The sequence below is a fragment of the Strix uralensis genome, chromosome Z (assembly GCF_047716275.1).
Source record: "Strix uralensis isolate ZFMK-TIS-50842 chromosome Z, bStrUra1, whole genome shotgun sequence".
Taxonomy (NCBI): domain Eukaryota; kingdom Metazoa; phylum Chordata; class Aves; order Strigiformes; family Strigidae; genus Strix; species Strix uralensis.
Genome location: NC_134012.1, coordinates 56,664,996 through 56,687,357, shown reverse-complemented (window position 1 = coordinate 56,687,357; position 22,362 = coordinate 56,664,996). Strand labels below are relative to the sequence as shown.

General features: G+C 41.9%; 1 protein-coding gene and 1 long non-coding RNA gene across 2 annotated transcripts in view; one reads left to right on the top strand and one right to left on the bottom strand.

Moving 5' to 3' along the window:
- The window catches only part of LOC141937912 (uncharacterized), a 39,630-nt gene extending 19,320 nt beyond the window's left edge, over nt 1–20,310 (bottom strand). Inside the window, exons 1-2 of the long non-coding RNA XR_012627115.1 lie at nt 20,211–20,310; nt 19,344–19,376 (exon numbers count right to left, since the gene is read on the bottom strand). This is a non-coding gene — a long non-coding RNA (uncharacterized LOC141937912). The remainder of the gene's footprint in view (nt 1–19,343; nt 19,377–20,210) is intronic.
- Nucleotides 20,002–22,362, top strand: part of KCNN2 (potassium calcium-activated channel subfamily N member 2) — a 73,143-nt gene continuing 70,782 nt past the window's right edge. Inside the window, exons 1-3 of the mRNA XM_074856222.1 lie at nt 20,002–20,038; nt 20,331–21,460; nt 21,751–21,846. Coding sequence (XP_074712323.1) covers nt 20,017–20,038; nt 20,331–21,460; nt 21,751–21,846 — 1,248 coding nt within the window. The 5' untranslated portion in view covers nt 20,002–20,016. The remainder of the gene's footprint in view (nt 20,039–20,330; nt 21,461–21,750; nt 21,847–22,362) is intronic.

Sequence of the window (22,362 nt, the reverse complement as noted above, 5' to 3'; positions counted from 1 at the left end):
GCCTGTGGTAGTGGCAACCCTACACAGCAGACTTGTGACTACACAGCAGAAGTCACAAAAACTCTACAGAAAAGGAAACAGGAAATATACTTTATCACTTTGACAATGATTATAAGGTTCAGTTCTTTTGCCAACAGGAAAAAAGTGGTTTCTACAGCTAATGGTATATGGTATATGCATAGTCAATTTCAGTAACTGCTAATATGTATATTCAAGCTGGTGTTCTTCATTTATTGAAAATTTTAAATGCATTTGCTCTAATGGCTTATAGAAGAAAAAAACCCAAGGAAATCTTAACTCATTCTGGTCCAGTGAATTTTGCTTTCTTTACAAATTTTGGCCTAGTTTCAGTAGGAAAGCCTGAGGCTGCCATCTGTCCCCAAGCCCAGCCTGGAGCGGGGTGACCTGGGCTCTCCCTGACCCTAAGCAGAGGAGGCATTGAATCCAAGTTCTGGGAAAAAATGTTCCAAGCTGCATTTTTATGTCTAGTCCTGTCAGCTTTTTTTTTTTTTTCTTTTTCTTTTTCACAATGAGAGAGGCTTCTACCTCAGACAGGCAACTCCAGACCATGAATCACAAGTGACTGAAAAAGGATGCTTGATTAAGACGGAAGCCTTGGAAAGCAATGAGACTTAGAGGATTTCTACACTCATGGGATCAGACAGACTTGGGCTTACTTCCTTCTACTGCTCACCTTGAGGTCATAAGTGCAGGGAACAAGGCTATGGAACATACCTGAGCTGGCTGGACAAGCAATTGGTGCTTCCTAGCTCAAGGTAATATGCTCTCAACAATTCTGCTTATGTAATCTATTGCATTAATAGATCTACAACTCTCATGAGGAAAAAAAAAAGTGGTAAGAAGAATGAATACAGTCAAATGCACATAAATACTTAAAATTCAACCCTGGGGATATTACACCAGCAAAGACAGAAACACTGTTGCTGTTAGGAATCTCACTTGAATTCAATAAACATATTTTTACAAACTCTTAAAGCTTTTGTTAATGAATCACAAATAAGAGACCTCAAATGAACCATGGAGATTTTGTCTTTTTTTTCTTATTAGGGACCATTCACATGGGAAATGTAGTCAGACTCTGAATCACTGGAGCAATGTACGCATGCCAAGCAATGGCAACACAAGGGAGATCAGACTGCAGCTGTGCTTTGCTGCTGTGTTGATACGTAGATACACAAGATGACAGGGGTTTTTATACCCTCTCTTCTCACTTTTCACCCGAAAGCAACCAGCAAAATATGATAAGTATTCACAAAGACTACCTTTCATCTAGGAGGTCTTTAGGAGTCTGTTCAGTGTTAATCCGCAGGACCTTATCCACAATCACCTTAACTTCTGCCTCTAAAGGTTTCTTATACCAGGAAGCACTGTTTTAGCTTTGGTGAACAATTAACACATAATCGCACTTCGTTGCAGAAATTAGATGTTACATCAGTCTCTCTGAGGCAGTGGTCTGGTAGGGTTTCATACAGCACACACTGTGCAAAATCTAGGGAACCGCACTTCTCATGAAATATGACCACATACGTTGTTTTCTTCAAAACACAGCTGGAAGAGGAGATGGAGGTGTTGCTCTGGACTGGTATAGGACAAATATCAGAGTCCTGGACATCAGGAATGCCTGCCTCACTGAATGTTGGAGCCCATAATCTGTTTAGTCATGGTCCTTTTCTTTTTCTTCCACAAAGACTTTATTCAAACCCTTTGGCAGGAGAGAGATACAGACAGTAAAATATAAGTCTGGGTGGGTTTCCAAAAGGTAAGAGATGAGTTTCTGATCCCAAGACAATGCTGTAGGAGGGAAGATGTCATTCCTGTTTCTGGCTTGCTTTTATACTGGTGTGTGCTCAGAAGTTTCAGGCTCTGAATTTGAAGTGGAGAGAGGTACTCACTGGTGATGTTTACTATCCTTGGGAACAGGCCACGTATAAAGTACGTTTTATACACTTGTATTTACCTATTAGCTAGCTCTTGTGGATCTTGTTTGGAAACCCCTTTTTCCTCTGCACAAGGAGCCTAGGTGCTTAAGGCTGGGTTTGACAATCTGAAGGCTAAGTTTTTGCCATGCTCAGTACTGTGACACCAGTGTGGCTTCATGATGTATTGTGCTAAATCTGACAGAGAGAGTAGAGTAGTTGATATTAATGTACATAGAGGTTTGATCCAGCATCTGTTGAAATTAATGACTCTCATAGTCATTTGATCCCACTGAATATTTGATTTTGATGTGAGGAATTTGGGTTATGTACTTCAGAAAACAGGACTAAAAAGTAGGCTCAAACACAATTCTGATAGGGAGGCTGAACATGAGCCAGCAGTGTGCCCAGGTGGCCAAGAAGGCCAATGGCATCCTGGCTCGTATGAGAAATAGCGTGGCCAGCAGGGACAGGGAAGTGATCTTACCCCTGTACTCGGCACTGGTGAGGCCGCACCTCGATGACTGTGTTCAGTTTTGGGCCCCTCACTACAAAAAGGATATTGAATTACTCGAGCGTGTCCAGAGAAGGACAACGAAGCTGGTGAAGGGTCTGGAGCACAGGTCGTACGAGGAGCGGCTGAGGGAACTGTGGTTGTTTAGTTTGTAGAAGAGGAAGCTGAGGGAAGACCTCATCGCCCTCTACAACCACCTGAAAGGAGGTTGCAGAGAGCTGGGGATGAGTCTCTTGAACCAAGTAATAAGTGATAGGACAAGAGGGAATGGCCTCAAGTTGCGCCAGGGAAGGTTTAGACTAGATATTAGAAAGTATTTCTTTACAGAACAGGTTGTTAGGTGTTGGAATGGGCTGCCCAGGGAAGTGGTGGAGTCCCCATCCCTGGAGGTGTTTAAGAGTCAGGTCGACATAGCGCTGAGGGATATGGCGTAGTTGGGAACTATCAATGTTAGGCTAATGGTTGGACTAGATGATCTTCAAGGTCTTTTCCAACCTAGATGATTCTGTGATTCTGTGAATTCTCCTTGCATTAGCTGCGGTTCCATAGGGTAGACAGTAAGACTGCAGTGATGGAACCACTGCTTTTGGTGCCCAACCTCATGCATTTACAGGGCCTGATACTTGAGACTAGATTCTCAGTACCTTCTGAAGCTCAGGCCTTTTTAAAGTGGCAAGTATAGCTATCAAGAAATAAGACAGTCAAATTTTAAAGCTGTTTCTGAAAAAAAAAATATTAGTTACATGGTTTAAAAGATACAGGAAGATTAGCACTGATCAGGAGGCAGAACAATGAATTAAGTAAATGAACATAAGGTATGGTTATACATATTATGGGATAAAAAAACCCATATGGTATCATCCAGCTCTCAACTCAATTTATGAAGAAGAGATCTAGAAGGATTATCCAGCTCTCTGATGCCTCAGTTATTTTCAATTGCTTTCCCTCAAATTAAAATCAAAGCTTTTTTTAACACATCTGCAAAGTTCAAATATTATGGGAAGCAGTTCTGAAATAAAAAGCTGCCTTTTTGCAATACTGAGTGCCACAAAAGCTGTAACTAAATCTAAAATAGATCCTTTTTTTGTCTTTGGCTTAGCCATGTGAGGGAGTACAATAAAACAAAGGGAGTACAAAACAATGTCCTATATATTTATAGATTGGATATAAATAGTCCAGCTGCAAATGTAGAAGTTCAGTTTCTTAATTTCTCCTTTATTTTTCTTACATTTACAAGGTTACAAATAACTGTTATTTTTGTGTAGATTGGTAATACTACTCCGTTAGGTGAAAGACAGAGAATTGAAAGGAGAAATTGATATACAAAGATAATTGATATACAAATGAAAGGCTTATCTTTCATTTCAGAATATCTCCCCTACAGCAGTGCTTCTCCTTTGGTAAGATCAATGTTTTCAGCTAAAACTAATTCCCAAATCTGGTTTACTGAAGGAGATAGATAGAGTGCAATGGAAAAGGAACAAAATCCTAAAATACGAAACTTTTTTCTCCCCTTGATAAACAAATGTTAGACATAGGATTTCTTTTGGGAAGGTGAAGAAAAACATTGCATGAAAAATATTGACCAGCTGGCAGTTAAAAAGAGACTCAGGGACCCTATTTCCACCCCCCACCCCCCCCCCCCATTTTTTTTTTAATTAAATCAGTCTGCAGTTGCATATAGTTATGAATAAAACTCGAGCTATTGCTGCTGTAGGCACACAATGTGGCAAGAAAAAGAAGAAAATGCACTGTAAAAAAGAGGAGGGGAAACCTTTCTGTGTATCATCCTTGATGAAACTATCACTTTTGATAAAAAGCTATTTATGCTTCATTTTAATATCTAATTGTTCTGATTATCCAACTAACTCAGTCATGTAAATAGTCTTTCTCTAAAATCAGAGCAAAAAAGCTTTTTCAGGATTTAGTTCCCTGAATGGTTTTCTGGAGGAATCTCTCTCTTTGTCCACTGACTAGTCACCGAGCCATCTTAGCAGCGGTATTCCTGTCACATGGCTCACACCCTCACAACAGGCAAAATAAAGGTACACTGTATTTTTATGCAGTTTGTTCATATTCAGCTGCCATTTTCCTTTGTTTTATTTATTTACAGTAGGGCCTTCATGTAAGAGCAGTAAGATTATCAGGGCTGCTGTGCATCCTCTTAGTACTTACAAATATAATCTTAAAGTGATACACAGAGAGAAAAAACCAGAATTAATGGGTTTGAAATGTTTTGATCAGGTGACTTACTATTCTGATTCAGTAAATGAAATGTTTTAGTAAATTTTAGTACTGTGGCCTTTCCACATAACAGTCTATTTTAATGCTTAAGAAAAATGATACAGGGGGGGTGGGTGTGGTGGGTGGGGAAGTAATGATTATTTACTGCAAAGACAACTTTATTTCAGGGTCCCACTAAACTGCCTTTTGAAAATCCAAGTGTATAAATTGTTCTTCCTTGTTAACACAATTGGGTTGACTTCTTCAAAGAAATCCATCAAAGTTTTAGATAGGGCCCCTCCTGAAGGAGAAGAAAAAAAAATTCTTTCCCAAAATCATACCGATCCATGTGTGTATTACTTGTATCTTTTATTAAAGTTCTTACTCAGTGTTGCAGTCCTGACATTAGGTTTACTGGTCTGTAGTGTCACTTACCTTCCCATGAACTTGGCATCATATTAGCCAACTGTCTGGAGTTGATATAACCTCTTAAGCAAGAGGTTATATATTCTGCAGTTAGTTATTCAGCTATTTCATCTTGAATCACCAAATGCATAGGAAAATACTGGCTGATACTCCCTCCTTTATTTGTTTTTCCCATATCCTCTTCTACTGAGAAATCAATACAGGATAGGTATTCAAATTGTTTGTCTGGATATCTTCTTTATGGGGGACTTGTTGAAAGAGGTAAGATCAGGACTCAAGGCTTTGGAGCCTCCATCACATCTGTGACTTGATTACACAGATGTTTTGCATTCTGTTAGTCAAATTCTCAAGTCACTTGGTTTCAGGGATGCCCAGAACTAAAATCTTATATGTAATGATCAGCTAAACCCCCAGTTTATGTCTATGTCTGCCCAGAACAAACTGATCTTGAGTATTTCTTCTGCCTCTTTCACCACCATGGCCAACTTCAGTACGCATTTTTGCAACTTGCTATATAGTTTCTCTCCTTCCCTTACTGACCTTTCCAAAACAGAGGTGGTGCTACCTGTTCCCACAAATTCATTTATTAAATAATCTTAGGGGCTAGGACTGTGCCCCAGCATGTGAGAGACCATGGTGTAGATCTCTCCTGTGTGATAACATCTTAAATCCCTCTGAGCTGGATTCTCTAATTGCCAGAATATAGGGTAAGGTTTTCTCAATTACTCTTACTGTTGAACAGAATAATTAAACAGCCATTGCAAAGCTCTACAGACTAATGGTTGAGGAAGTCATTTGGGACTTGGAAGCCTGGATTCCAGTCCCTGTACTAATGAGTGTTTAAAGTGTATTCTGTTAAGAGTACCATTTCAGAAAACCCTTTAGGTTAGTGGCTGAAGCACTGAGCTAAGAGATGCACATTAAAGCTTTCAAGCAGAGGAATATGTTGACCCTATTTGTTCTTCATCTTGGGCATATGCTCAGCGGGTGAAACATGGCACAGGCACTGCTGCATCCTCTTCCTTCTTCCACCTCACCTCAATTCTGCAGGGAGGGGTGGTGAATACTGTGCCCCAGGCAACTGTTTGGATCTGGGAGTCTGTGGTGTACTGTATTATAGCATCTTATTTTCATGAACTGCCATAGCCCTTCAGATGTTAGTTGTCTACTGGCTAGATGAGATTCATGTGTTGCTTCTCAGTTTCACAGTTGGGAGGACTAACTCTTCCAGTGTATTGTGTAAAATTTCAAGTTGTAATCGGCAAGTAAATGTTCTGGATTATATTAGTGGCTAGACATCCAAGAACTGTTATAGGGCTGAGAAATACAGCATTTATTACTACTGCTGATGTGGCGCACAGTTTTTGAACCTCTAGTTCTTGTCACAGAGGTTAAGTGATGCTCTAGTGGAGCTGAGCGGGTATTCAGTAATGAGGAATTTCACTGGTTAAATGCTTTACTGTTATATCATCTATATTCTAGTGTAACAAGAGTCCATAATTTTACACAATTATTGTAAAGATATACTCAGGTGAGAGATAATGTAAACCATGATTAAGAAATCCATCTGCTAGGAAATTTTCTGAAACCAGTAGCTTACCATATGCAAGCTACTGAGAAGCTATTCAAAACAGGCAAATCTTGAAATGAGAGAGGGTGTTCTAGGACATAATAATTGTCTACCTTAAGCGAGCACTTTTTCAAATTAATTTATAAAATTAAGAAAATACAGTTTCAAAGATAAAATTGTGAGCTATTGTCAAGCTCCTGATCTGGATTCTCTTCTAATAGTTTCTTCTTTTGTCAATGGTCTTCGGTACTTCACTGATCCTTTATAATTTCTGAAGTATCCAGATTATGACACATCTTCATCCCATTTTGGTCATGTACTTAGTGCTCAACTGGATCACTAGAAAAAGCTGACTGGAGATGGGGCAATTTAGTGGGCAAAAATTACCCCCTACGAAGTTCACTCTTGAGATACTCAGGGAATGCAGGTATTCAGAGAAAATGAAGACAATGCAAAAGGATTTTTTAACAGAAGTTATAAAAATGCTGATATTCCCTTTGCCAAAGGAGATAATTTTACTTTTCTTATTGTCAAAAGTGGATGGACTGGAAATGGTATTGCAATAAGTATTATTCCTACATGCAGGAGTTGTGGGGAAAAAATGCCAGCAGTCAATTCATGTTTATTCATTAACTATTCCAAGTTAAATGCCTATTGTTGCTAAACATCTTAAAATTAATCAGAGACCTTATTCTTTCATTTTTCTTCAGTTAGTCAAAATGAGAGGGATTCTTTTTAGCAAAATAGATGTAAATGGATGACTGCTTAGCATAGGAAATTTATTGAATTATACAAAATTGTTATCAGGTGATTCTGGTTTTGGAGATTTCAAGGAGGCTATATTGTGCCAGGCAACTATATAAACATAAATTAAGGATTTGCTTTCTGTAAGAAGTAGAGATAGTCTTCTGCTTTCAATCTCCTTACTTGTTTTATTCATTCATATATAAATCAAGAACATATACAGGAACATGTTAATGCAATAAACACATTTATGCAATCTCTTTACACAGAAATACAGGACTGTTACAGCAGCTGGACAAAATGAATAATATTGTGCACAGTTCTTCAAATTTCAGATACAAACTTATCAGTCTTCTCCTTGAAAGTTCTTCTCATGTAACAAGTCTTATTTGTGTCCACTGCCATATTGTTACTGAGAAAGTACTTTCCAGTTTCCTAGTATATCTGATTTCAATATTTAACACCTCTTTTCATATATTTCTCTCTTCCCTGCGTTAGCATAATTCCAGTAATCTATTTTTAGTATGTCTATATTTAATACTTTTACTTTAATACTACAAAGAGAATGAATGCCACCATGAAAAACAGCCATCCTAAACCAAAACTACTGATTAGCCTAACACTATCTTCTCAGATGGTTCACTAAGCACATATTCAGTATCCATTTTCTCCATAACCTTACAATTTTTTGTATTAAAATAATGTTTGTATTATTTTAGAAAAAGTCTTTATATCCAGGGAAATCCCCTGTGTTTACTTGCACTGGCATAGTGCCACTATTTTCTTTAGGCCTAGAATACTTGCACCCTTCTTCTGCCTAATATTGAAAAATAGAAGCTTGTACTAGAATTAAGAAAGAGTACTAAATCTGTTAGCATCATAGTAATTGGCTTAATTGTCAGAATTGCTAAGCACCTGATCTAATTATCAGTTTGACAGGATACATCAGCTAAGAAGTTCCAAAAGATCTGACACACCACCTCCACAAGTTTGACATAACTTGCTGGGTGCCTGATCCATATTCTTCATAGCAGAAACACATCTGTCCCCTTGACTGCACTGCTCTGTTACGTGTATGTTGAGAAAAACCCGAACATTCATAAGTCTCCTGAAAAGTAAACTGGGTTAATCTTTGCACATGACTTAACAGGATAAAGGATGTTAGGGTGGGCTGGGGAGTTCTTTGCTTGGACTCTGTAGATAAGCTTGGCTTCAACAAATGATATAAAGATGGGAACCTTAGGGAACTACTGCTTTAATACAGCAATAAATGAAACATTTTTAACCTTCTTTTACAAAGTCACCTGAGGTAGCAATATTACCTGTCACTGCAGGTAGCTGGGTGAACAGCTTCAGTATGCAGTCACAGTCAAAGATGCATACATAAATAATAGAATGAAGAATAGCAAGAATAGCTTACTATCTTTGAAGGCAATGCGTTAGCCTTCTCTGAAGTGCTGCATTCTGTTTCAAGAAGGGCACTTCAATACTAAAGGAGGCTAAGAAAGGGATAATTTCCATTGGCCAGGCATAGAAAACATTTGTGAAAAAAACATACTACATGCCCTCCTCACTTCTTAGCTTTTTTGAGTGGTCTTTTAAATATCTGCGCTCCACAATGTTAGAATAGTGTTTTAAATAAAAAGGCCTAAAAGTAAAGTACATGTTACAGAAAAACAGAACAGGATCTGTGTCTTCTCTCTCTTACCAGAAAAGTTAGTAGCAAGTAAATGAAATATTAGAAATGGGAATATTCAAAATTTATAATGTGATTCTTTTTTCATAAAATGTGAACCGTTGTAAATTGTTGTCTTGGTAAGTCTGAGCTTTAAGCCCAGAGAGATTAGAAGGCAGCTGGGGGATAAATTTAGATTTGTATCTAGCATTTCAAATAAGAGACCTTGGAAGAGAGATCGAACCTATTATCTCACTGCCAAAACTACTACAGAGTAGACCTGAGACCAGGCAGGCACGCTCGCCCTGACAGCCTGCTGCATGGTGGAGATGCCCTGGAAAGGGGATCCTACCAACAGCAGAGGTATGCTTGTCCCTCCATCCACATGGACCAATCTTTCCACACCAGTCACCAGGCTTCTGTCATCCACATCATTTGAAGTCAGCTTGAATGCATCCCCCATTCTCCCACCTTTGTAAGCACTAGCAAGGGGGATTACCCCCGTATCTACTGCCAGGTCCTTAACACTCTCCTAGCTCCTGGCAGGGACAGGATGCTCGCCTAAACTTGGAGCCTAGGCATTGCCTTCTCCCTACAGATTACAAAGAGGGGCAGTCCTGGTGCTCGTGAGCCTTATCCACCTTCTAAAGCTGAGCATGAGAGGAGGGACACGTCAGCCATCTGCTGAGGACCTAGATCAAGTTTGTAAAGATGACAAGATCTTCTCACTGGTAGAACAACAGCAAGCCAACTTTTGCTGTTCAGGACTTAGGCCAAAATCATATTTGTATTCTACATGGATAAAATCTGTTTCCAGAATTTATCTTTGGCATTTATTGACATTCTTGCATTTTAAGAAATGCAGTGCTGGTGACACATCAAATTAAGACAATTTCTTTTGTATGTATATTGTATTTCTGGCCAAAACATCACCTCTCATTCTTGTAATTACATTTTTCAATCCCCATGTCTCAGATTATTTTTTTTAAACATCTGTTGTCACATCTGTTTTGGAATTGCAGCTTTTTTTATTCCTCATTACCATTCTTTCCATCTGACATAGTTAATCTCTATAGTTTCAGTATTACTTCATAGTGACTGCTGTCTTATTTTCATTTCTGGCTCCACAGTCATGAGTTACTTCTATATTACAGATCAGAGACCAATAAGCAATACTGACCCACTTGAATGGCTTTTAGCTACTTATAAAGAAATAGTTTATGAGCATCCTGAGGGCATTTATATGCAAGTTCATGCTTTGTCTCATAATAGGCAGAAGTGCCACTCTTCCCTCCAGTGTGGGAACTGTGCATCCATTTCCAGTGCTCTAGCACCTAACTTTCAAGTCTGCTTGTAGCCCTGAAGTTATACAGGTACACGTGTAGCTGCAAACATATTGGCAGAGTTTGTGCCTACCATATAGCAGCCACCTTTCTGCAAATGTAAACTATTACATTTCATTAGAAAATGACACCTATAATTGTATGCTTCCTGTATTTCACTTGCTGTAGATTTATCATCCTGACCTAGATTCTGCAATTAGATCTGCCACTGTCTTCTAGGAGAGTTTTCAAAAGCAAATATTAAGACTATGTCTATAAAATCTACGTTTACATCTGCAAAGAGATACTTTGGTAGAAAGACATGAGCAAACATTCGCTGGCACACACATTTGGTCTGTGTAAATACTTGCCTGTAGAAATGGAAGCATTACACTTGAAACAGAGTTGAACAAAGTTAGAAGAAGTAAAACTGTGAATAATTTATTTTTCAGCGGGGTAATTAGAAAGCCTTGGTTCACATCAAACCAGATTTAGGAGTTTTTTCATCCCTGACAAAATCAGAAACTCTAAACATGTAGTACCATGTAATTACAAAACAAAACAAAAAAAGATTTAGTTGTTGCCATAAAAGGAAAACAGATGAACACATAATTTCATAGTAGGTGACACTATTCTCTCCCTTAGTCAGTAGTCCTATTGTTAGACTAAGTTACCCAGGATGTTGCAAACTTTCTATCCCCTTCTGGCTTTGTCTGTGGGATCCAGCCCCACAGGACAGCACAAGGTGTTCTGAGCAGAGACAATCTTGTGCCACCCTTTTAGTATTTTTCTGTATTGGATAGGTAGCTATTCATTGGTGCAAGAGGAGAAATTATAGTGTTCACCTTCAAGTCTTAGCTGCCAGACTTCAAAGGCATGACTGCATTCTGTGACTTTTTTTTGTTTAAGGTTAAATGTAACAGCCTCAGAAGGAGAAATATAAAAACTTCTGTTCTAATCCCCTAATGCACATAAGGGAGCATGAAAAGGGTGTGAACTGGGATGACTGAATGATAGCTGATTATTTGAAAAAGCAGAGATGGGCATTATTGATTTATTTTTACCAACAAAATTTCAGATTATTTACTTTTGTCATATATCAGCTTGGAAACAGGAACCTTTTTTTGTGGAAAATGTTGTATTTGTCCAGCTTTGACAGAATTGCAGTTTCAACTAGATATGTGAAAATGTGACAGGTCATTCTAACTTGCATTGCAAATGTATTTAGCAGTATGTTCTTTTTATTCCTCATCATAACTACCTCTAGGCTTTATGGAATTGCCACAGCACATAGTTCTGCAATCTTACCTACCTCTGTTGATACTGCTTTTGTTTGTGTGGTAGCACTGACTACAAGCAAATACAACCTGGAGTGTACTTTCTCCAAAGTCATTCCATTGAATAGTAAATTAGATATTCTGTCCAGGTTCTTGGCAGTAAAAAAAAAAAAAAAAACAAAACCAAAATAGAACTGAACTCCTAAATTCTGTAAAACTGGCCACTAGGTCTAGAAGATTGGAACATTTCAGAGGGACAGTTGTGGTATTTCCTTTTACCTACCATTGAGTACTGATTTGGTAAGTTTTCTTCAGGAATTTAGAGAGTAAATTTCTGGTAGATCAGAGTAAAAATAGTCTAGACAGTTTTTGTGAATAAACATAGCCAAACCTTTTATAATGTGGTGGTTTTTTTTCGTTAATGCCACATTTCACATGCTATAAATAAAATTGTGGCTATTTAACGTCCTTTTTCTGTTATTCAAAACATGTTTGTAAAGCATAAATCATAACAAAGCTTGGTGAAGTTGAAAAAGAAATTGCCAAAGCTGAAGTGACTCTCCAGAGTAGGTAAAGAGCACATTCAGACACTTAAAATGGCTTTAAACTTGCAGTCACGTAGCAGCTTCACCTCTTGGAATGACAGTTCTGTCAGTTATGTTGCAAGTGCACGGGAAGGGCAGCAGGATGAAAACTTATCCAAACTGACATCTGCATGTTAACTGAATGGCAAATGAATATGATGACATTAGCTTGTAGTGAATCCTCCTTTACCTACATATTTAACACGAGAGATGAAATGCTGAATTTCATACGCAAGACTAACAGCGACCACAGTTTGGGGTATTGTAAAGTATAAGCGATTCTTGAACACCAGAATAAACACTTAAAAGACTGTTAGAAATTTCTAGCAAATGCCATTTGAGCCTCAAGACCTCAGGTCAGTTCTGAAAGTAGCTTTAAATACGGGATCAAAGTGCTGCATGCTCCCCTGAGCATTCAAAGGCTGTTACTGCGTTGCAGCAGTCATAGAAGCCTGAACATGAGAAAGCCCAGAGATGGCCAGCTGGTTCCTGTGGCTCCTCCAAAGGCTGCAGTGGTAGATATTGCAAGGGTTTGTTGGGTATTTGTGCTCTTGGAGAGGCATCTGTGAAAGGGTCTCTCCTACCTCCTAGGGGGGTATTCCTGTTCCTACTCTGAAGAAAGTGACTGGTTTTTGGCTAGATCCATGTGTCTTGTGTACTCTCATTCTGTCTGACCCAATGAATCATCTCACATTTCATGGGTAGCCAACTGTAAGGGGAGGGATTAGTTGTTCCTTCCTTCAGCTACAATACAGCTTCATTTTTAGGACCTGCTCTTTGAGATGGAGTATGTGTCTGAGTCCATTGAGGCTGGCAGAAAGGAAAATCACTTTTTCCTCCCTACTGTGTTTATGTGGAGAAGAAACACCCAGACCCATAACTTACCTTTAAAAGAACACAACAGCTGATGGTGTTTAAAAGAAAATGCTTAGGCTCCTACCCCATCAGGAGAGCATTCACCTGAATAGGAGAGTCACTGGTTAAGGGTTGGTCTTGAGGTCACATCCCTATCCTCAGTTCATACTCCTGACTAGCTCAAGTTCTGCACACTGGGTTGCTAACCTCTCTAATCCACATGCTTAAGCTCTGCCATGGGGATCAGGTACCTAGAAACAAGGTGCGTGAAGGTGTAGGTGCCTGTTGCATCTCCACTCTTTAGAGAACATGGCTGGGTGAACACTGGAATTCTGTCCTTAAAAGGAAATTACATTACTGAGCAGTATGTGACAATTTGATGACTTGTTGCTCTCAACACTGTCTGACATCTGCACTGATGTTTCCCAAGACAATATAGGAAGATGTCTTACCTATGCACCTTGCTAGGTCTGCAGTAATGATTGCAAAGGGGAAAATGGATATCTACCATGCCCTAAGGGTGGCTTTCTTCTCCAGAGGGTAGGCTTCTCTGAGACAGAAAAACTAGTTTTATTCAGACTAGCTGGGACACTGATACATTTTTAATATTAGGAAAATTAGTCTGAGAAATAACTTCTAGGACATACTTTATAATAGTTACAGCAGAGATTTTGTAATTAAAGCTAGAAGATCTTTTCCATTTCAAACTTGGTTTTGATCCTCCAAAAAGATAAAGAATCTAAAATGGTGCTCAGGAGTGAAGAAACCATACTGTCCATATATTTATCATTTCTGCACCAGATTACTCTAATGTAGAATATATTTTGAATGTGTGAAGTTGTAGACAGAATTAAAAAAAATATTTTTTTTTTCCTTTGAAAAATGGTCTGGTTATCCTAACTTTTTAAAGCAGTCTACAGTGTTATACATATTTTTAAATGTCACTTTGCTACTAATCTAATACATTGGGTTGCAGAGATGGCTTTTACCCATCTGGGAGGAAGAAAGTTTGATTCTATAGAAATGTTTTCTGAATGGGATAAGATTTTATGGGCTATGTGAAAAGTCTTAAGCCCTTTCTCCTTAGTTTTGATAGTTAATACTGCCTAGTCCTTTCCTCAAAAACATAGTTAATTTTTGGTTGAGTAGTATGGAAATATAAAGGAAAGAAGTGAGAAGAATTATACTTCAGAGAATGAAAACTTTATAAAATTTCCCAGCATTTTCTGGAATATCGCTTCAAGTAGTTGCTCAGTCGCTGAGCTTATCAAGCCAGAGCCAGCTTGAAGCCCAGATCACTTGAATAACTCCCCACTTTGAGAATAGCTGAGCTGCAGAACTCCCCTGTCTTCCACCACCTGACCCAGAAGTGCTGTCAGGTACCATAAGAGTAAGTGTCATGCCTTCTCTGCAGTAGGGAAGGGCGAGAAGGAGGAGTAATGTGAAGGAGAGGGGAGTGGCAAAAAACAGGTCCTGCAGACAGACCTAGCTAGGAAGGAAGGAATGAGATGCTTTTCCCTCAGCAACTGCCCCATTTCTCTGTCCCAAACTTGTTTCTTGAGTCAGACATCTCATAAATTAGAAAAAACAACCACAGAAATACAATTAAATGAATATTGAATAGAAAGTGGGACTGCAGGTAACATAAAACTGGCTTTCATTTTTTTCCCTGCTTCCATTCATTCTGCAAGTGTATAAATTTTCCAGATTTGTTAGAGATATGATTTCCGCAAACAGGACAATATACATTGACATTTGTGTGTGTTATGCACATATCCAAAAGGCTTTAGGTATGATGATGACAGCAACAAACAAGCAGACTTTTGTGACATAGGATCTGAACATGCTGTGGAAGTTTTAGAGCCTTTCAGGGTATCAGGACTGCAGAAACAAATAAAAAGCCCTCAGTAAATACAACCAAAGAAGCAACCTTACATTTTATACATGTTTTGAATTGGAAGAGTTATTGACTGGAAGAACCTACAATGCATTTAAGATTTGAAAGCAATCATACACACCACATATTTGTCACCTGATAAAAGCAAAGTCCGACTTTCACGTTTTACAGCCTAATAAGGTATCATGTTATTAAGTAACCTAGAATGAATTTTCCAAATACAACAATGCCAGTGCAAATCTATAGTAACTATGTTCTGATGGTAAAACGGAAGACTGATGATAAAGCACCAATGGAAAAAAATAATATTTTTCAAACATTGGCAAATGAGATTTAATTATTTAGAATCAATTGCTACATGAATCAGAAATTGCATACTTCATGGAAAGGAAAAGCACTGCTAACATCTTCAGTTTGTGCACTACCAACTTTGCAAGGTATGATCCTATATTTAGATGTAAACAGTGTCTCACTGGATTCAACAGGTCAAACTTCTTCAAATACTGAATGCTGCAAGGTTAAAAGTAAGCTCTCACACTTGATAAACCCCTGCAAACTCAAAGTCACTCTGTGCTTTTGCACAGGCTGAAATAGAAATACTGCATAATGTTATCATTTCAGTAATTGTACTGACTTAAAGTTGTTACAAAACTGCACCAATTTGTGAGCATAAAAGGTAGTCAGATTAAACATAATGTACTCGTCACCTGCTGAGCACCTGTATCAGCCAAACAACATAGTATTAATGCTGATGCAATTAGCTAGCTATGAAATTCCTTGTAGGCAGTAGTATCCCTTGACAATGAGAAAAAGGTAGCAGCAAAAAAAGTAGTCATTTGTGTGATCTCCAAGTACGATGAAAAGTTCCAGAAAGGGTGGAAAGGTGTATTAAGGGAATAAAAACTTTTCCCAGCTGTTTTGTGGACCCTATCCTCTGTTTTCAACATGTTTAATAGTAATAAAAAATGTTAGCAAAAAATCTGAAAAAAATCCATCCCTTGAGGAAGGCCCCTTGGCTGGAGGAAAGGCATGCAGCAATTTTAGTTATTTCTTAAGCTGCACCCCCATGAATCAAGACATCTCCACTTTTGAAAACTTTGGTTACTGTTTTAGAGCTGTCAATTCAGTGTCCTTATCTTTTGTATCCTACACATCCCAGATCACAGATGAAGGTTTTGAACTGGAGTGAATCTGCATTTTCATTGGTGGAGAAGCAGAAGAAAGTGCAGATTAGTGGAACAGTATAAAATCAAAAGTAGAAACAGTAAAGTATGCCTCCTTCTAATATGTAGCTGTACTATCTGCATGGAGTCATTATTTGTTATTTCTTCTCCTTCCCTCACTACTGTGGAACATTATCAAAAAGTAAGCACAGGTCCAGCAGGAGTGGGATTCCCGTTAGGGTATATAACTACATGACAACAGAAATTGCTGGGGTGAATGTCAGAGACATCTGGTGGGTAAAAGCCCTGCCAGATGGTATGCAAAAGGTAATTTACACATGTGGCTCACATGGTTTGTTTCCATGCCATTGTCTTGGCAGCTGTACTGCAGTCATTTGGTGCTGTCTCACAAAGCATTTTTATTGCTGCATGGATACCCCTGAAGGATCTCATGATACCCCATTACTGCTGGTGTTACCTCTGTTTTTATTAATGTGACTCTGCTTTCACTGAATGGCATCACCCTGTGCATACACTGAGCTGTGTACCTGCTTGCTTTTTTGAACAGGATAAGGCTGCTCCCTTTAGTGCTTTCTAGAAACTCCTAGGTCTTGTGCAGAATATACTTTTGAGTTCAAACTACTGTTACAGAATGGAATTCCCTAAGTTTTTGTTATGTTTGTTTCATTCCTTTTCTTTCCTTTCTGTTACTAGCTTTCTATATTTTTTTACATTTTTATGAATGCAAAGTTCTCAGTGATTTTAAAAGAAGTCTGGCATGAGGAGAGGCAATAGGATAAAAGCAAAAATAGCTTTCTAATACCTTTTATTGTAGCCTGTAGGTGTTGCATCTTCACTGCATGTTGTTATGTGAGCATTTCAAATTACTAGCCATTAGCTGTCACTTCAAATATTTCATAGTGCTTTTTTCTCTCAGAAATCTAATTTTTCCTGTGTCTGTTGAGCTTCCTGTCCTGCTATTGGTAGTTTTGGTGAAGAGTATTTATCTTGTTCTTGCAATGAGTGGGTTTAGAAAAAAAAAAATCTGTTTCCCAAAAATTTGTTTCCCAAACATCTTCAATAATCATCATTATCAAATGAGATCTGCAGGAATTGTCTCTCTCTTTACACAAAGATGTGCACACACATGCATGTACACACACATACATATATGTGTAAAAACAGCCTCTTTGGCAAAGTGGCAGCGGGACCCATGATAAAACAGTAAGTGCAGTTCCATTCAGTATATAATAAAAAGGTAGGAAAAAACCAAGGTCCCCAATCCCAAACAGATAATGTTTGTTTCACAGGGATTTACTGTTACCAGTTTCATATGATTTAGCAGTACTGAGCTGCCCATGCTAATTTATTTGTGATAGAAAAAAATATAACAATTCAGTTCAGTGAAGAATATATTTTATTTCTGAAAACAAATGCACTCATTTTAAAAAGTGAACTTTAAAATTATTTTACAAGGGAAAATGTTAGATTAAATAGCATCTTTCTATTCTGGCTCATTAATCAGTGTCACAGTGTCACACCTCTTTAGCTTTGAAAATGCAAACTCTCAACCATTCTCATTTTAGACCTTGAAACTGTGATGAAATATCCTAGGTACCACAATAGAACTGAAATAAACCCCTAGCTGATTAGTTTTATAACATGCTGTGTGATTAGTATGACCTCTTGTGTTAAACATGGGAATATTCATTTGTTTATTTGCATAATGAAACAAGCAAGTAGATGAAATATCTAAAAGCCAGTAACAGCAGTTACTACAAATAAACAAGATAGCAGCAGTTAGAGGTATTGAAATGGGGACTTGTAACTTTTACAGAAAAATAAATGCAATCATTTCCGCATATAGAACACAGCTATAATATATTTTAGTCTACCAAGACTTTAAAAAAAGATCAGTTTTTCTTCACAATTCTAATAAAACCTTGCATGACCAGAGTAGATGAAATTACAGGACAGAGCCTTGGTGACTTCTAAATAAAACATGAGGATTTACAAATTTCTTAAAAAGCCTTTCATGATAAACTAGGGTTTGAGGACTTTTTCTGTTAAGGAGAAAGTATCTTTAAGAAAACATTAAGGGCATGGTGTGAACAGAAGACGAGAGATGATAAGCTCGACCTATCTAAATTTTTAACTAGTTCACAAAACCTATATTTTGACAGCATGCTTGTGCAGGACTTATTTACAGAGTGATAAAAGCTCAGATTCCCTAAGATTTTAATTTTCTAAGATCCATGCAACTCATGTGGGTTTGAAAACACAGGCAAAATAGGAGCAGTGAGATGTTATTATAGCACTGTGTTTTTTCAAACAAACAATGGAAGATCTGAAGCTGTGTTAAACAGCCTGTTCATTCTTAAAAATAAATAGGACTTTTTTCTTGGTGCTCAGGGGAACTGAGTACAATAGAGAGCATACAAATACAGTTTACCGTAATTTTAAAATACGAGAGTGATGTATTTGGAAAGTGCTTTATCATTCATGCAAGTATGTGTGTGTGGATTTTTATTCAAAACTTCGTTGTTAAACAAATTGTGAATGACCACAAGGCATTATCATGCTGTTTATCACATATACTCCTATTTATGGGTGCTATGTAAACATATGCAGAGATTTTTAATTTTTGGTCACTCTCAAAATAATCTATCTATATTGTACAACCATGATTTTACTACATTAGTGAGGGTTGTTTGACTGTGTGTGTGTGCAGTATGTGCTTGCTTCAATGTGTGCTTGCAGTATGTGCTTTTGCCTAACCTTGATTAGGAATGAAGTCATTGAAATTTTATTGCAGAGCATATTTTAAAACTTTGTTAATGACAGTGCCTCACTCCTATTTCTAAAATGCAAGCCACTCAAGGGAGTAGAGTTTCAAAGGAAATTGAATGTTGTGTGAGACACAGAAATTATAAGGACAGGCTTTTATCCTAGAAAGGCTTGGTGAATATTGTCTTTAACGTTAGTGAGAACTTAAAGATGTAAGGAAACCTTCCATGCTATCAAATTTTGCAATTGATTTTTCAAGCCACAAAGACAGTGCTGCCTGACTGGGGAAAAAAAAGCCAAAATAAACCCCTCTTATAATCTCACCTAGGTGACAAGAATGGCACAGCAGTAACAAGGTAAATTACTTACCGTTTTCACGATTCTTCTCTTAAAGAATCTTCCCTTAAAATAAATGCAGAAAAGAGACTTTACTTGATGCAGGCATTAGTCTGCCAAAGGGAACTGCGGGACTGGATTATTCAGTGAGAGTTTGGGAGGGAAAGGAAGGGGAAACCGCAACATGGTAGAGGGCGACCAGTATAAGGACTGAACTGGCGCTGCACGCCAGGAAGCTGGAGACGGAGGGGAACGGAGCTACTCGGTGACACCGATCCCGTTGCACGGTAAAGCTCCTGCCGACCCGCGGAGCAGGTCTTCAGCCCCTAAACTGCCCCCTGCGGTGTCCCGGGTGGTGGCCTCGCACCCCGGCGGCCGGGTCTCCCTTCCTTGGCTGACGGAGGGAGCAGTCGACAGAAGTCGTGTCGCCCCACCCCTCCCCACCTTTATGACACGCCCGAGATGTGCCGGGGAGGGCTCCGCGCAACCCGGCCCCAGGCGGCCCGCGGGGGCCGCGGCCTCTCCCAGCTCCCTCCGGCGGCCCGCGGCGGGCACAGCCCGAGGCCGCGGCGCGGCCGGCGGGAAGCGCGGGCTCGCCGGGACGGCGGAGGGGAGCGAGCGCGACGCTCTGTGTTTTGCAGGGCGGCGGCGGCGGCACCGGCACCGGGCGGGAGGCACCGCTGGACAGCTCCGGAGCGCGGCGCCCATGTTCCGGAGACGGCGCAGATGTGAGCGGCGGCGGGGAGCCGGGGAGCCCGGCCGCGGAGGCCCCTTCCTGGCGGGGGCGATCCCCAGAGCGAGCGCGCTCCCCGCCCCCGGGAACCCCCGGGCTTCCGCGGCGCGGGGCTCCCCGCAGAGGGCAGGGCGAGCATGGGGACGGGGGGCGAAGGCGGCCCTTACCTGCGGGGGCGGTGCGGGCGGGAGGCGGGATCCCCGCGCGGGGCGGGGCGGTGGCGGGACCCCGCGAGGCCCCCGCCGGGCCCCCGCCGCCTCACGCCGCGGCCGGTCCACCCCCCGCAGGTGACGTGATGCCCATTGTTTTGGTCCGCCCGACCAATCGCACGCGGCGGCTGGATTCTACGGGAGCCGGGATGGGCCCTTCGTGGCGGCAGCAGGACTCTCCCCTGCCGACCATAACGCATTGCGCAGGGTGCACCACCGCCCGGTCCTCCTGCGGCTTTAACGGCGCCGGCATGGACGCGCCGCGGCAGTTCCCGGCGGGCTTCGGCCCCGAGCAGCAGCAGCAGCAGCAACAACGCCCGCCGCCGCACTGTCAGCCGCAGCACGGACAGGAAAAGCAGAGCCTCCTCCAGCAGCAGCAGCAGCAGCAGAGCCCATGCCTCCAGTGCAACAACTGCGCCTACTACGGGGCTGCTGCGGCAGCCGCGGGGGATAACCTGCCCCTGCTGCTCCGCGCTTCCTCTCCCCTCTCGGGCGCCTTCCGGACTCACTCCTCGCCGCTTTCCTCCGCCGCCTCCTCCCGGCAGGGCAGCCAGCTGAACGTCAGCGAACTCACCCCTTCCAGCCATGCCGGCGCGTCCAGGCAGCCTCACCAGTACCCCCAGTACCACCAGTGCCATAGCCTGCAGCAGCAGCAGGCAGCCAGCCCCAGCAGCAGTATCAGCAGCGGCAGCACCCACCACCACCACCACCATCACCAGCAGCAGCAGCGCCGGGAGAGCAACCCCTTCACCGAAATAGCCATGAGCAGCTGCAGGTACAACGGCGGCGTCATGCGGCCGCTCAGCAACCTGAGCTCGTCCCGCAGGAACCTGCACGAGCTGGACTCCGAGTCGCAGCCTCTCCAGCCGCCGCTCGCCAGCCCCACCGCCGCCGCCGGCACCCCAGCCGCCCCAGAGATCGTGGTCTCCAAGCCCGAGCACAACAACTCCAACAACCTGGCGCTCTACGGCACCGCCGGCCCCGGCCCCGGCCCCGGCCCCGGCCCCGGCCCCGGCCCGGGCGGCGCCAACAACGGCGGGGGCAAGCCCAGCAAGAAGAAAAACCAGAACATCGGCTACAAGCTGGGGCACCGCCGGGCGCTCTTCGAGAAGCGCAAGCGCCTCAGCGACTACGCGCTCATCTTCGGCATGTTCGGCATCGTCGTCATGGTCATCGAGACCGAGCTCTCCTGGGGCGCCTACACCAAGGTACCCGCCGCCTCACTCCTGGCCCGGCCCGGCAGCCGGGTCGACCGCCCCGCGGCCCCGCGGAGGGGCGGCCCCGGCCCCTCAGACTGCCCAGCGCGGGGGCTGCTCGTCCCCCGTCCCGGCCCCGTCCCGAAGCGCGCCCGCCCAGGCCTGCGGCGGGGTGCACCCGGCCCCCGCTCTGCCCGCGGCAGCCTGAGGCCCCGCAACCCTCCTCCGGCCCGGGGGCGGCGGTGGGGCGGCCCCGGCCCCTGCGCTTGAGTCTCAGGGACGGTGGTGTCTTTCTCTTGCAGGAGTCGCTCTATTCCCTCGCTTTGAAATGCCTTATTAGCCTCTCCACGATTATCCTGCTCGGGCTCATCGTCGTGTACCATGCAAGGGAAATCCAGGTAACGTCTCCTTCTGTGGGTCAGTGAGCACTGCTGACATAACTGGGGGTGCGAGGCAGGTTGTCTGAGGGTGCGGCGGTGGTAAGTCCTTGGCGCTTCCCGCCAGTTCAGAAAGCAAAAGTGGTCTCTGCGCACCTGCCGAAGTTGGTGAATGGACCTCAGCCCTGGAGAGAAGCACGGCCGGCGTATACGTGCCAGGAAGCTCTGCCTGCTAGGGACTGTTGCCTGCGGTTATGCTATCCAATTGCTTAGCCCAGAGGTTGTAACACGCTTTCTCGGTGACATGCTTGCCATCTTCTGTAGCAGATGTACAGCAGCAGTCTTATATTTCCCAATGACTAAATTTCATGCTGTGCATTTTCTCTTGACAGCAAGGTTAACTGTCTTCACTGTGTGAGGTATGTAATCTTCACTGCACTGTCTCAGATACGGCCATACTCTAGCAGAACGTTTAAGAGAAGGGGGAAGGCTTATGTTTGACTTGTTTTATTTAATGCTGCGCAGCCCCTGGGAATG